Source organism: Astyanax mexicanus, chromosome 11, assembly GCF_023375975.1.
Source record: "Astyanax mexicanus isolate ESR-SI-001 chromosome 11, AstMex3_surface, whole genome shotgun sequence".
Taxonomy (NCBI): Eukaryota; Metazoa; Chordata; class Actinopteri; order Characiformes; family Acestrorhamphidae; genus Astyanax; species Astyanax mexicanus.
Genome location: NC_064418.1, coordinates 5,533,700 through 5,550,934, shown reverse-complemented (window position 1 = coordinate 5,550,934; position 17,235 = coordinate 5,533,700). Strand labels below are relative to the sequence as shown.

Below are 17,235 nucleotides of genomic sequence, written 5' to 3'. Positions count from 1 at the left end.
CCCCGTTAGTGTCAGCGCACACGGCTATTTGCTGTAAAGTATGAGTGCAGGGCAGGCAGATGTTTCCCTGGCAACAGCAAATATAAAGATGCGGCCGCTCGCTCTCTCGATTGGCGAGGGCAAACGCGAGAACAGTCCTTCCGCCTTTCGCAATCCAGCTCGAACAAAAGGTGACATAACTGGATTATTTAAGAAATCTAAACAAACTCTCACAGGATCCTCTCAGCGGACTGACTGTAGGTCACGCTGGCTGTGAGACACAGGTTTCCAATGGCATTTGTCTTTACTCCAACGAGAAAAACAAGTCACTCAACACTACCAGCTACTGACTCAGTGTTTCTCACTGTTTCTTTATAGCACAAACCTGTGCACAGAGGTGTGAGAGTTAACATGAAGCTAAAATTACTACACAGGTCACACAGGCTCATATTAGAAGCTTAAAAACCTAAAAAGAATGGAAAGAGTATGACTGAGGACTATAAATGTCATTACTCATTTTTTGTAAGATAGACTGAGAATACATTTTAATGGAAATTAAAGAAGCATGAATACAGATACTGGTTTCTGATATTTACTAGATACTTATGGATATTTACTCATATTCGTAAAGGAGTAAAGATGAGGCACTCAACTATAAGAACACTGCTTACCAGCTGTTAAGCTTGGTGGTGGTTGCATCAAGCTTTGGAGCTAGTGGAAACTGTATGCTGCACAAAGTTAATGCAGTAATAAAGAAGGAATAGACCTCAGAGTTCTTTAGCAGAACATAAAACCATCAGTTAAATGGTTAAAACTTGAAATGCCCTTTCAAATGTTGAAAATAATTGGACTGTGCTTAAAAGTCATATAATTTCAGTCAAAAGCACGTTTAAACTTTTGTTATCAATAGTGTGGTTATAGTCTCTATATAGCTTAAATTCAGATATAACCCCCAGCACACCAGGAACTAGTTAATTCAGTCAAAGGTCAATTGACAGCTAAATTTGCTGTGGTATTTAAATTCTAATCCAAACTTAATTGCTTTGATTGTTCTCTGACGAAACCCTGATGAAACCTTCTATTAAAGTCCAGATAGATTCTACTTTATGAGTCGGGTGTGCCACTGTCAGCCGTAAAATCACATTTGTTAAATCACATTACAGCAACGTGCCCCAAGGCACCAGACTGGACGTGACAGAGGTCACTCTTCAGCAGGCAGAGCACTGTTCTGTAATCTGCACGTCCCTTACAACACACATTTTCCCAACTTTAAAAGGATTTTTTTTTTATCTTTATTGAGAAGCTTGTCCAAAGTGAAGATAAAGTACAATCAGCATATATATTTTATGGTATAAAAACAGATGAGGGAGTGGTGTTTTAAATCGTTCCACTTCGCTGGAATGACTGCACCAGTGAAATATTTGCTTCAAAATGTTGAATTGTTAAATATAACATCTAAAATTGTGGATCTTGCTAAAGTTAAGGGCTCTCCTGCATTCTTGACAATTTGATAAAATCTACTGTATCAAATTGACATTGGGAATAATCAATAGGTGAGCTCTCTCCAGCACCACAAGGAATATAATTGCAGTCTTGCTGTTAGTGACTCAAGCCTTGCAGAGTAACAAAGACTAATTCAATGTATTTAGATTTCTTTAGAGGGAGTGTCAGGCTTAGTCTTTTCAAGTCTTCCAGGGTTTGGTTGGCATTGGGCTATAGTCAAATAAAAGAAACTCCTGACTCCTGCTGATTTATAAAGAAACCTGGTCTTCCAGTTTGTCATTGTTCCAGTGTGTCCTCTGCACATGCCGCATTCAGGCGCCAATTACCTGGAACTAATCATGTTTGCAAGATATCTTGCTAACCTGCTAAAGCTTATAGCTTAAGGTTTCTTGTTGGGATTCTAAAGTTTTGTTCTGAAATATAAGCTTAGCAATTGTTGCACATTATCACAGTCAGCTGATATTCAGTGTTCCTTAAATGCAAGTGCTATAATTTCAGTGATAGCAGGGGTGGGCAATATGGCCCTAAAATAATATCACGATATTTCATGGTATTTTCGTGATAACGATACTCTTGGCGATATGATAAAACATGATTTCAAGAATACACTACTGCACCAAAATGAATATTAAATTTTCTTATGGCATATGATATGATATGGCACACCCTTGACTGAGATATAAAAAAATACAAAAACATATTCAGATTTGTAACAGAAGTCAATGATTCAGAATGTAATCATACTAATAATGCACTCCAAATATCTCCATATATTCAGGATTAAAGTAAAATAAATTATACTGGACAAATATAATCTGTCTCTAATAGATATAAAATGGGAAATGAGAACAGTGTGAAAAAAGTAGAACCCTGATGTGATAATTAGGGGTTGGTAATATGGCACGATATTTGAGGGTATAATATCGTACACTTCTTATTACAGTGTTTCTTCCTGGATGTTTTTTTTCAGCAGTGTCAGCAGGCCCATACACGCTTCAGACACTGTGTAGCGTCATGAAGTGTCTGAGTACAAAAAGATATGAAATGGTTTTAGATGTTTGCTAATTTAATCAATATTTCTCTCCTCTCTCCTCTCCTTGTTCTCCTTATTTTTCCCCGCTCTTGTTGGGTGAGTAGAGATTGGAATCATTACAGTTTTTGAGCATTATCATGCCTTCACTTCCTGTATCCATACATCAAATTAAAAGCCCCGTGCAAAACTTTGAAATATGCATCTTGACTAGAATTCAAAAATACTGAAACACAAGCAACAATAATTATTCCAAAAATATGTGTAATGGAAACACTGGATTAAATCAAAAGGTCAGCATTGCAGTATCAGGGCAGGGCACCATGGATACTTCTCATTAAAAAAATGAATATTTTAAAAGGGACCTATTTTCATTTTAGTGATCTATCGTGCACCGGTCAATTGCAGATCACAGCACAGGTTATTCAACATTTATAAATATTTATCTTGCTGTTTATTACTTATTTCCTTCATTTATTAGGTATTAAAAGAGAGTCAAAAAGTAAATTTTAACCTGCATAGTAGAGTTAGCGATATATCCCTAAAATTGTATTATGATATTTTGAGATATTTTGCGATAAAACATTTTGTTGATATGACAAAAAAAGACATATTTTATTGATTTTAAGCATATAATAATGCAACAAAACAATTGTTTGTTTTATTTGTTATAAATGTAACAGTTTCAAACATTTAATAGAGAAAAGTGATTTAGTTAAAAAAAAACGAAACCATAGAAAACCCACACAATACTAAACTTCATCCAGATCTCCAGCCCTGCACACCAGTTGCACACTTGCATTCTTACATGTATATATTTCTATATATTTTGTGCATTTATATTTTTTCTTTCATATCTAAAACATTTTTCATTACATTTCATACATCCTGTTTTTTATTATGTTTTTTTCATATGTGACCAGACAGTTATAAAGGCTTTTTACTGCTAGTTGTACCGTGTATGACCGCGTATCTGACAAATAAACTTTGATTTAATTTTTTAAAATCCAATAACTACCACAGATTTCTCCATGCAGCAGCTGAATGCAAACTATTGATCAGAAAGGAGAGCGTTTATGAGCATGCTCTGTGTCCATGTTCCAATCAGGTGACAGTGATTGCTCTTTCAGATACACAGACATATTGGCATTTTGGCAGCACTGTTGAAAAGCAATTACCGAGCCATAGTGGCAAATCAGCTAAGGAGCTCCGCCAGTCGACCAATCCCAGAGGAGGACGTTCCCTGAGACAGAAACAGAGGAGTATTATCTAAAGTTGCATAACAAAGCCAGTCAAGCTGGAGTCAGGCTCCTCTCTCCTCCATTAAGAGGGATAAAGACAGAGTAAGAAATCTTGTTTATACAACTCAGTAGCTTAACATAATACAGCACTATTTAACTCTTAATCTATCAATCTATCTATCTTAACTGCAAATATAAACAATTACACAAAAATACCCTTAAAGCTTCACAGTACCTTTTTATTGTTTTAAAAAATTATGTGACAGTGAAAAGAAACTGGTTAACCTGGCAGCAGCACAGCACAGAACATGCTTTCATTTGGGTCTGATGCTTTAGCTGGCCAGTGTGTAATGGTCAGTGTGCTCATGGCAATGTGTTGTGAATTATCAATGATTGAGGAAGCACTGATAGTGGGAGCCAGATGGATTCAGACATTCCATTTGTGACTCATCATATATCGCAATTTCTGTCCCGTGACATTTGGCATGTCAGTGTGTGTTAATTAACATACATTTCTGGAGTCATATGGTCATATTTTGGCAATCTATAGGCAACCCCTCAACCTCGGACTGCTCAGCCTAATTTAGGTTTAGTCTTTGCTATCGTAATGATGGGAAAAGTACAATTAAGTGGATCTACACATGCAAAAAGCATGTACTAATTCTGATAATCAATCATAGGTGTGTTTTGGGCATAACATTAAACAAACCAGTAAATAAATCAGTGTGTCACTTTCCATTCCATTTAAGAGACAGGTGTACACTGACTTTGGCGGATTGCTATTTTAACAGCGCAGTGCTTCTGCATTTCTTAGATGGGGAATCTGACCTTTTCATTTACGCTGTGAAGGTGCACAATCAGGTCATTTACAGGAACAGCAATTGTATTTTATTTTATATTATGTTTTATTTTGATGTAAAGTGAGTTTGCACGCTGCTGCCTGTGTGTGTGTAACGAGCGCTGGGTGTACACACATTGTCAGTGGCACATCTGTGTTTTTTGTTGCCAAGATAGCAACACGCCAGAAATTGACCTAAATACACTTTACTTTCAGATGACCACAACCATTGCCATAGATATATTCACAATATACTGTTGGTGGGGTGTAAGATAGCAATGAGCATCATGACATTCGTTGCGAAGGGGGTTAATAGGGCCCAATAGATTCTGAAAATGTTTTAGGAACACACTGGATACTTTGGGAAATTAACTGATTAATTTGATAAACTAAATGTTTGAACAGCATTTTTTTGTTTTCTGTGTTTCTGTGTTTCAGTAACTGTAAGCTTCCTCATAAAACTAGCTTTTGACACAGGTGGTGTTGTTACGAACACAGCTTGCACACTCCCAGTGCACTAAGATATGAAATAATGAATCCCTGTTGATACTACATTCGACACAAAAGCTAAACAACATAAATCACCACTGGACATTGTGCTCACACTGAGAATGCCACAGCTGTGACCATTAACGGCAAACATAAACACTGATGTTGGGTCACTATGCTAATATACACTGGAAAACTATTTAACGGTTCAACAGCCGGCTTCTCTTGCTTGTTCTATCACTGTTTATTCAGTTTGTATAGATGGTCTTAGCTGCAACAGTCGACACAAACCAGATTCATAACTAAAACGTTAATAAAATGTACTTTTATTGAGAGCTACATTGATATTATAATAAGAGTTTATATACTTAAACACCAGTGTTTCCTCTGAATAGATTTATTGTTGGCACTGATTCAGAATTTTATGAAATATCTCAAAATCACAAGTTGCGTAGGCTTGACTCCATGGACTGTTCAGCATGGTACAATATTCCACACGTACATATACTTTAGTCTTTACAACATCAATTATATCTATTTATTATATCAAGACCACAGAAAGCATTAAACTTTATATAAAGAAAGGCAGCTCATATTCTATTGAACAAAATATGCTAAAGCTAATTTAACTTCATTATCATTACTATCCTAACCCTGTACAGCTTTTCGATTTCAGCTTGAAAACAGAAGATAGTTTGCAGTTTGCAGATGATTAGTAAACTGAGTAAAATGATGTGATAATTGATACTGGATTCTAGGGGTGTGCCATATCGTATCATACACAATAAAACTAGCAACATTTTTGAATATCGTGAACAATATTATTCCCTGATTATTGTGCCATATCACCCACTGTTTTTGGCAAAAGAAAAATTCACACAGTCCTTATTTTCCATTATATATCTACTAGAGACAGATTATATATATCTAGTATCATTTATTTCACTTTAATCCTGGATATATATGGAGATATTTGAAGTGCATTATTATTAGTATCATGATATTCTAGATCATTGACTTCTGTTACAAATCTGATAAAATTCTTCTTGTATTTTTTTATATATATATCTCAGTTAGAGTTGTCCCATGTAATATCATATGCAATAATAACATTTAATTTTCATTTTGTTGCAGTAGTGTATTTTTATTCTTAAAAAATATATATTTTTAGTGTTGTGTCATATCGCTAAGAGTATTGTTATCGTAAAAAATACCATGAAATATCATGATATTATTTTAGAGCCATATCGCCCACCCCTAGTGGATTCACTTTAAACCCTAGCGAGACCGGCTTCTGTGTCTGTTAACTGTGTTAACACTGTTCAAATACAGCAACTTAAAAATAAAATAATACAGAAGCCTAAAATGCCATTAATTAATTAATGTATGTGTTTATGAGAACTGAGTTTCTGCATAATGGTCCATCTTCACTACCTTTCCATGAGCAATACAACAAATATTACATAATGATCTTATACAATGCAGCTCAGTGCCAAAGGGGTTTTGCCAGTGATTATGAAAGTCAGTGCATGTAATAGAGAGTCGAGCTGCCTCATTACACCCATGCTGAAGTAAGAGAGTGTGACAGAGAGGCCTTCACTCACACGCTACATGTCTGGCCTTGTTTTTCCTGGCAGCTCTCCAGCGCTAGAATACCAGTGCTCTTTAGCAAGCGCAGGATCCACACACCAGGAAACATCAGGATCAACAGGGAGCCTCCAGAATTAGACACGGAATTCCCGGCCATCAAGACGCATGCCCCGGAAGAGCGAAAACATACAGCAGGAATCTACCGGCACTCCATAAAAACCCTTAGGAGCAACATACTGTACACTCTGAAGTGAGGGATGTTGGGACTACAATTTGGGCTGTGTGATATCACACAGGGCATCACACTGCGACTTTAATCAGTCAACACTTTGAGAAAGCGTTCCTGAAAATGTACCGTATTTTTTGCACTATAAGGCGCACCGGTTTATTATCATATCAATAAACGTCTATGGGGGAGCAGGTTAACTAAGTAAAGTAAAGCTAAGCTAAGTAAACAAAACTGTAATTCGTAAAAAAAAAAAAAAAAAATTTCTTTTAATGTCAAATGAGCACTGGATGTTAATCTACACAGATTTCTCTACTGAAAACTGTTTATTTGGGTGAGTAAAGCGCTTTCATTTATTTACAGTAAGCTTAGATTCCTACATTTCTCCAGCACTAAGGCTGAAGCATTATTAATAAGTAATTAGTATTTAATGCAGCCCAACAGTGAGGAATCCTGAGTGTTACGGTAAGCCAGGGTGATATTAGCTTGTAGCTTGTTTTAACATTGAAAATACGCCCAGGTTACAGTCTGATACACTCGCCTCTGAATGGCGGAAAAGCTTGTGCTGTGGTTAGCAGCTAATGCTGCTCCAGCAGTGCTAGCCAGGGTTAGCAGCAGGCTACAGGCTGGTAATACTCACCTCGGAGTACAGCGAAAGAGCTAGCGATTAGCACGGTTAGTGTACTTCAGTTGAATGGCTTTACTGCTCCTAACAACCTGACCGTTCATAAGTCACACAGGATTATAAGGCACACTGATGTTTTTTTAGGAAACTTAAAGGATTTTGAGTCATAAGTCATGAATCACAAGTCATATAAATTCATATATCATAAAAAATTATAAAAGATCATAAAAAAGCCATTGCTAGCACTCCGTCTGTGATAAACTATGATGTATATCCTTGCAACCTCTACAGTAGGTGACATTAAACATGCTTTGGAATAGAAACCCTGCCCACACAAACGAAGCACATATAGAGGACATGGCAGAAATAATCATATATTAATTTTCTGACAAAAAAAAATATTACAAATGTTTTAAAGATAGGTTCATCTTTTTAGTACTTTTTTTAAAGAAGGAAGCCTGAAAGCCTGTTATAGAACTGTTATAGCACTGATGAACTTCAACACTCAAGCTCTTAGGAGAACATTATTAGAATGTATGAATTTGTAGTGCTATTCATTCAACACTAGTCTCACAGTGCTTTTCCAGTCGTTACTTTCTGATGCATGAAGAAAAGATAAAGGAGATATGGGAGGGAGATCACAGTTCAGCAGTGAGCTCAGTGTCCTGCTGCAGCTCTCTGAGAGAATGACCTGACCCTTTCTCATTTTCTGTCTGGCAGCTCCTCCAAGGAGACTCAGCCGCAGCCAGTCTGATAAATGGAGCAGTATTTGGCATCTCTGCTTGTTAAGTTGAGAAAAGCGCCTGAGTGAAAATGAGCTGTCAGGCCTGTTTACCACCTCCGTCAAAGGGCAGCAACCAGTGGCTTTGCAGATCATAATTGGATTTACCAGGAGCTCTTGGGTCATTAGTAAAGGATCCCTAAAGCAAAACACCATTTCTTTTCAGCCCTTTTTAGCAGATGTGATTACAATGGAGGGCTCTAATTTCCAACAAAGGTCACTTGGGGAACAAAGAAAGCCATCATGAGTAGCACATAAATGCAAACAGACAGGGTGTTGAAGACGTGCAGGCAGTGAATATTATTTAAATCTTCTACAAAACATTCTTTTTTTTGTATAGCTGCACTCATGCTAAACTCAGAGATGCGTATTTTCATAGCAATCATTAAAGGGTCACACAGACTCAAAGACAAACTGTAGAGTTTGCTGACATACTATATTAAAAATGGAAAATGAGAGCAGTGTAAATTTTCCCAAGCAGCAAAAAAGATGACGAGATATCATAATATTTCAGTATTTTTGTGAAAAACTATATTATTAAATTTTGATGAAATTATTTCATATGATACAATTATGGCACACCCCTATTCTGCATGTTTGCCACACTTTATAGTAAGTCCTATACTTAATAAAACTCCAAAACACAAGAACCCTTTTAATTATTATTCAGTTATTCATGCTGATCTCATTTTGTTCCTTTCAGAATTAAAGAAAGTATGTCTAACTGTTGCAAAACAGTGTAAGGGTTTATAGAAAATAAGGGTTTTATCGTATTTAATCCCTTATTCAATGTTAATCTGGATAATATTTACCATTATCTACATTATGCTCAGAAAAAAACACATCATATTTTTTGCACTATAAGGTGCACTTAAAATCCTTTATTTTTTCCAAATATCATCAAAGTGCCTTATAATCCGGCGTACCTTATATATGAATTCTCCCAGTCAGGTATTAAGGAGCAGTAAAGCCACTCCACTGAAGTTTTACAGGAGTTTCGGTTTAGTTCTCCAGCACCGGGGCTCGAGACTGGAGTAGCATTAGCATTAACCCCTAACCGTGCTAAGAACTAGCTCTTCCACCATTCAGAGATGAGAATTATCAGACTGTAGCCTGCTGCTAACCCCAGCTAGCACTGCTGGAGCAGCATTAGCATTAGCGGCTAGCCACACTAAGCGCAATTTTGTTTTACCCTCCAGAGGTGAGTATTATCGGACTGTAGGCTGTGTGTTGACCGTGTTAAAACAAACTACTTGGGACGAAAAACTAGCTAATATCCCCTTGGCTTACTGGAATACTCAGTGTTACTCATTGTAGAGCTTTAGGACTAGCCTTAGTGAAAATATGGGAATCTAAGCTTACTGTAAATAAACAGAAGCGCTTTAATCGCTCAAATAAACAGTTTTCAGTAGAGAAATTTGTGTAGATTTGCATTTATTCTTTGACTTTAAAAGAATTACAATTTTGTTTACTTAGCTTAGCTTAGCTTTACAGGTTAACAGGGTAACATGTAGGGGTGGGCAATATGGCTCTAAAATAATATCACGATATTTCAGGGTATTTTTGCGATCGCGATATACTTGGCGATATAGGAAAACTAAAATAATTAATTCATTTCAGGAATATAGTATAATAGTATAATAGCATAATCATAATGTGGCAAAATAAATAATATAGCATAAAATAATATAATGCATCAAATAATATTGCAGAATATTTAGTGCATGCATATAAACTGCAAACTAAAACAATTATACAATAAATACACCTAAAGCTTCACAGTAAATAATAGACTACTTTTTAGACAGATCAGCCCTATTATCACGATATGGATTTTTAAAATCATGATATTTCTGTGTCACGATATATTGTATACGATATAATATTGCCCACCCCTAGTAACATGGTGACACCCCTGTTCCTTACTAGTGTTGCACAATGCACCTTATAATCCAGCATGCCTTATGTATGAAAATAGACCAGAAAATAAATGTTAATTGATAGTGCAATTTATAATCCGATTTACAATCTGCCTTATAGTGCAAAAAATATGTTAAATTAAACGTATTGTCATATTATCCATCTCAACAAAAACACAGTTACTGAAACAGTATGTGCATTATAAAAGAAGGTCTGTCAAATACTGCATCACTGTTTCACTTCTCAGACCTCCACATTTTTCTTCTTGAAAGCTTTAAAACAACAATATACTCCTGTGTGCTATAAACAGTTAAATCTACAGCTCCCAAGGTTTTAAAGATCCAACACGTTCCATCATTCATAGTCTCTCACAAATCAGTAACCGGATTCCGTCTACTGGGAGCTCTGTTTTCAGAGAAATGTTCCTGTCCAGAGCCAGGAGGAAAAGAAATGTGTTCTGACAGTTGGGAGAGATGTTCTAACTCTTTACAGCTAAAACACTTTCATGCTTGTCATGTTGGAGAGGCTTCTCGCATGAGGTGAACGGTCTGAGCAAGAGATACATGAGCCAGCGCTGTTCGAGCTTTAAATCGATGAAATTTACCAAATATATCCTCAGTCCAGACAGATTATTAAAAGCACCAGAGTGAACTGGATTAGTTCATCCTGGGAAAAGCAATTCTCTTTATGATTATCAGAACTCTTATGTTCTGCACTGCGAGGCAGTTCATAGAATTAATCTAGACACTGCCTGTATAACATTGATAAAACATTCATGAACCATGATTAATAATAATTAAAGGTCTAAAATATTAATCAATATCAATCTAAAAAACAGGCTAACAGAACTGGGCATATTAATAAATATATACGTAAAATCTGTTATCAGACTTAATCAATATGACATTGAAAATTAAATAAAATAATAATATCCTTAGATTCATTTCTGTGGACTCATTCTTCACTCATCTTTTCTACATGATGTCTCTTGATGTCTTTAAAATGTGCATTTATTAATTGTTCAAATAAATGTTCAAATAATTCAACAGAAAATAAAGTACAAATCATGTTTATTTATTCACTTAATTTAGAATAAGAAATGTATCCAACATTCCATTTGCACATGCCACAATTTTTTGCAATATGTTTAATTATCTTTACTGTAACCTGTAATAAAACTATAATTATACACTATACTATACTATACAATACTACTATACTAATTAATAAACAGAAACATGCAAATATTGACACTGTTTGTGCAGCAAAAGCCAAATGTCACTCAAGTGTTAAATTATAATACAGAGTTTAAAAAATATTGAATTAGTATTAAATATTGTGTCAATCCTGTGTGCATTTTTGTAATAGTAAAAACACATACACTGCACAGCACTCATGCAAAAACAAAGTTGTATCCGCTGCAGATATATTACTATTAACACTGTAAAACAGTTCAAGATGATTTTTTATCTGAGAGCGTTAGAGTAAACACTGTCACATCTCTATCTGACACCTGATAAATCAAAGTCCACTAATCAATGATCCACTAACTCAACACTCCACCAGATAAGAGTAACTCTATCTAAACGGAGGAAAACAACTTGGCTTTAAGTTTATCGGCAGGAGATTGGATGGAACAGTGGGTTGGGAGCTGGTTTACATCCAGGACTTATCTCCTGAGTGCATACGCTTCAGCCCTCTGCTGTGATTCCTGAAGGCCTTTAAACTTGACTTTGATGGACACTGTGGGAAACGGCCATCAAGTTTAAATGGCAGGAATGGAATTTCCTCTTAAGTTACAACAACTGTGAGGACATGACCCTCATGTTACAGTAGTCTAAAGGGAAAATAATTAAAACAGTTAGTGCGGGATATATATTCTCCAAAAGTGTGGAAGGGTGGCATGGAGGAACCACCTATAAAGAAGCTTTCAAATGTTCTTATATATTAAAAAAACGCTCCTTCAGATTTCAACTCTAACTCAAATCTAGCATGCCCCAATTACCTTTAAAGCAATATAAAGTAAATATATGGAGCCAAAGTCTACAGGAAGGTAATTCTCCAAGCCTAGGCCATATCATACACTCTGTTACATATCCTGACACCAAGAGATTTTCCCGCCTTTGCATTTCCACTTTTGTGAGGTAACTGCAGAGTGATGGATGGATGGGTGGATGGATGGATGGATGGATGGATGAATGGATGGATGGATGGATGGATGGATGGATGGATGGATGGATAGATACTTTATTGATGCCTGAGGGAAAATTCTAGATGCAGACACTAGGGGTGGGCAATATGGCCCTAAAATAATATCATGATATTTCATGGTATTTTCGTGATAATGATACTCTTAAAAAATAGTATATAATAAAAGGCTGAATTAGAAATATACACTATGCTAAGAAAATAAAAAAATAATTTTATTATTACATACCATATGATATGCCACACCCTTAAGTGTGATATTAAAAAATACAAGAATTTTATCAGATCTGTAACAGAAGTCTATAATCCAGAATGTCATGATACTAATAATAATGCTCTCCAAATATCTCCATATATCCAGGATTATAGTAAAATAAATGATACTGGACAGATATAATCTGTCTCTAGTAGATATACAGTATAATGGGAAATGTGTGATTTTTTTTTTTTTTTTTTTGTTGCTAAAAACAGCAAAAAAGTAGTGCCCTCATGTAATAATTATGGGTGGCTGACATGGTACCATATTTCAGGGTATAATATTGTTCACAATATTCAAAAATGCACACAATACCATATGGCACACTCCTAGCAGACACACCAATGCACATTCACAGCTCACAACAGCATAGGTCACTTGCACAGGCTACACTGTGCTGACACAAGTTCAGTACATAAATTCAAATCAGCCCACAGCTTGAAAAAAATGTGCATGATTAATGCTTAAATTAATTTAGGATTTTTATTCATCATGTTTTGGTCAATTAAACAGCATTATCAAACATTGCATTTTCTGTCAATATTTTTCATCAACAAGTAAAAGTAAAAATGTTATAACTATGTAACCCTGATGTTCACCAGACATTTTTTTCTGTTCTCTGTTCTTTTTCTTGTTCTTTTTATTGTCCATTATGATAAAAAGCAACTGAAATATTTGTGTAAGTAGTCTGTTGTAATTAATCATTTGCTGCAAATCCAACGGACAGAGATTAAACTGGAAAAAATGCTGAAATGTTTCACTCCCACTAACTACCACTAATATATCTACTCCCAACACACAGAACAAGATAGAGGAAAAATATAAAAACTCTAGGATTGTGGACACTCCAGCTCCTGGTTCCCATCACCACTACTGTAAAAAAAAAAAAACAGAGCTTTTCTAAAATGCACAAAAATTTCACACCAATTCAAACAGAAAACAATATTTGCACTTCAACCATTGAATTATGGTTGGGAAAATAATCTTTTATAATAATTGAGTATTGGTTGCGTGCAGAACATGCTACAAATACTGTAGGTTCTCTGTAAGGGAAAGGCTGAGCTGGACATTCGAGGAATGCAGAAAATGCTTGGTGGTAACGTTTCCCACAAATCTGAAAATAGCCACCATATGCACATCCCACTCTGCATATAGGGAATGAACTAAAGCACACATACTGAAATATGTAAACTGTGCTGCTCTAATGTATCTTTGTCAGATTAAGACTAAATCAAACACACAACTGTTACCAGTTACTGGATTCATCTGATACAGAATGCACTGTCATTCTGCACAGATACAGTCATATATTTTACACACCTTGTTTAAATTGTGGTTAATGACTGATAAACTCTTATCTTTCTGTCTTTCTGAAAAGGCATGACCTTCTGCCTCTCCTTTCTAGTAATCTGCAGCTACAGTAGAATACAATAGCTGCATATGAGCGGCAGAAGTATCAAAACCTTTTCTACAGAATTCTACAGTCTAAAAAAATAAATACTCTTAATATCCTTAATATCCAACTTTCTAATATTTAATTTAAATATGTAACATCTGGTTGACACTGTATTTTGACTGTTTTGTCAAGTCAAGGAAAGTCAAGAATTTAAGACTAGAGGCTTTTTTACTGTCATTACATCTGAGTACAATCCAACCCGAAAAATGTTATTTTTTCTTTTTTTTCTCTATCCTGTTGTGTGTGTTGGAAGTAGATGTAGTTAGTGGAAGTGAAACGTTTCAGCATTTTTTGGACTTGCTGCTGATAAATGACTACAGACTACTTACACATACTTTTCACTTGCTTTTTATTCAAGTATGGAACAGAGGACACTAAAAAAGCATCTGTTAAACATCAGGGTTACATAACTTTAACATTTTCACTTGTTGATGGGGTGTACGATATTGACAGTAATTGCAATGTTCGATAATGCTGTTAAATTTACCAATATCGATTTGGGAACAAGATAAATTAAAATCCTAAACTAACTGTGCTTAGCTAAATGTTGTGCTGATAGTAGCTTATGGTTTTAATGACTGGGATGCTACATTTCATATGGAACTGTGTCAAAATGCTGGTATCAGTATAACCCTAGTAGAGAAAGAAAAAACATCTTCAAGTCACAAATCAATGGTAAATGATTTAGAGTATTTTTATTGGCCAATCACACCCATAATCTTCTGATTTTGCGGAGAAATCAAAATCAGATTATCATTATTTCAATTAATATATGTAATCTGTCTGTATTATATTATTCGTATTTCATTTTTCATCTTCATGTCTAAAAGACATTTTCAAAATGATATAATTCTGAAACAAACAATAGAAGAATCAGTTCTAGGAACTATTTTTATTCAGTACTGTACTGTATTGCACTACGAGTAATAAAACGTGCAGTCAGTGCTCAGTGCGTTGAGACATAACCTATCACAATAATAATCAAATATAATCGTATTGCCCAACACCAGAGCAGAGTGGACTGTAAAGTTGTGTAATAAGCATTGCACAAGTGAACACTAACATGCACAGGAGTTATTATCCACACGAGATCATCAGGTCAGGGGTCTGCACCTCCGACGTGTGAAACATGTACCACTACTCCCTACAATGACTGGGCATTCCTACTCATAATCAACACAAATCAAGCAGCGGTCAAAGATCTGCTTTAACGATACTCTTGACGATATAAGAAAACACTAAATCAAACAAATTGTTTCACTACTGCAACAAAAGAAAATGAAATTGTATTATTGCATATGATATAATATGGCACATCCCTAACTGAGATATAAAAAAATACAAGAATTTTATCAGATTTGTAACATAATTTAATGATCCAGAATGTCATAATATTAATACTCTGATGTGATAATTAGGGGTGTGTGATATGGCACGATATTTCAGGGTATGATATCGTTCACAATATTCAAAAATGTTGGCGAAATTATTGCAAAAGATATGACATGACACAACCCTATGCCAGAGATTTAGTTTGAGCTCAGTCACCTTTTAGAAAAGTAAAATGCTGTAAACTGTTAAGTTATTGAAGTAGTTTAACTCCTCAAACTCTGTCCCAACAACCAGCCTTGGAGATAATGTAGAAACAGGATATGAGTTATGAGTGTGAGCAGGAGCTAGGCACATGCTCCGTGTTAATGTTAAAGAGAAAATGGTGAGTTTTAGCTGATGAAGAAAAACATGAATTATGAATTATGAGTGTGAGTAGGTGCTGGGCATTTGCTCAGAGTTAATGTTAAAGTCCATGCAGTATATGCAACCGAATGAACATCTATGGAGTGTTGCAAGAATGGACCAGTGCAGGGTTCCAGAGCAAGACTAAATCACAGTGGAGAAACAGCAGGGCAACAGGACAGGGAGCACTGCATGTACCATGCATGTACCAAAACATGTGCTCACAGCCTTTTTTTATTTATTTAAAACTGTGAAATACAGAAATAAGTTCATAATTAAATATAATACTAAAGTGAGGTTTTATCTGTAACTATTTTATTTTGTAGCTTTTTTAATGCTTTTTTTTTAACATAGTTTGACTGTAGGGGTGCCCCAACTTTGGCACTTTGGCATGCCACTGTATGCATGTGCATAAAGGACATAGTATGCGTGCATAATACAAATTATATAAATGTATGACTTATGTATGTGTATAGGTTATGTATATGAGAGACCATACAGATCACACCTGTTACACTCATCTCAACAGACTGATCCATCACACACACGCATGCACAGACGCGCGCGTGCACATGCATGCGCACACATTTTGCTGGCTGTATGAGAAGGAAGAGGAAGCGCAGGTGATCATGCAGCTCTTAAATATAAACTTCACCTGAGCACGTGAACCTCTCAAACTAGTTACTCTGCACGCGCGCGCGCACATATACAGAACTACACGCACGCACTTTTGCACACCTGCCTGTAATTGCAGCGCGCGGCTGTAGCCTTATCTAGGGAGTATAAAGCCTCGTTAGCTTCCGAGGTGCTAAAGTCCGCGCGCGCATCCGCCTGCAGGCTCTGCAGCAGTGTCTGCAGCAGCAGGAGGTCAGCGCGCGCTGCGGCTGCAGGAGGATCCTGAGTGAGTGAAGTTGCGGAGTAAAGCAGGTGAAGTTCAGAGCACTGACCTGAGATTCCTCCCCCGATCACGATCACATCGTACGTGTTGGCTGCCATCCTGCCCGCACTGCCCGCACTGCTGCACGCGCTCCTGCTGCTGCTGCTGCCGCTGCTGTTGCTGAGGACCGGCGTCGCTCGCGCCTTGTTAAAGACGAGGAGGGACAACGGACACGCACAGACCACGCCCACTGATAAACACCAGCTACACCCAGCGATAAAGACCACCCCCTATCGCTACAGCACACACACACACTCTCTCACACACACTCACACACACACATAAAAAAAAAATCATATTGCGATGTCATGATAGTACGCACACGTAACACACGCACGCACACTATATATACACTATATATATCATATATCATACACGTACACACATATCATACCATACGTTCTCAGCTTAATCACTTACTT

General features: G+C 36.3%; 1 protein-coding gene across 1 annotated transcript in view; it reads right to left on the bottom strand.

Moving 5' to 3' along the window:
• The window catches only part of mao (monoamine oxidase), a 48,890-nt gene extending 31,855 nt beyond the window's left edge, over positions 1-17,035 (bottom strand). Inside the window, exon 1 of the mRNA XM_007227824.4 lies at positions 16,824-17,035. Coding sequence (XP_007227886.2) covers positions 16,824-16,872 — 49 coding nt within the window. The 5' untranslated portion in view covers positions 16,873-17,035. The remainder of the gene's footprint in view (positions 1-16,823) is intronic.
• Between the last annotated feature and the right edge of the window lie 200 nt (positions 17,036-17,235).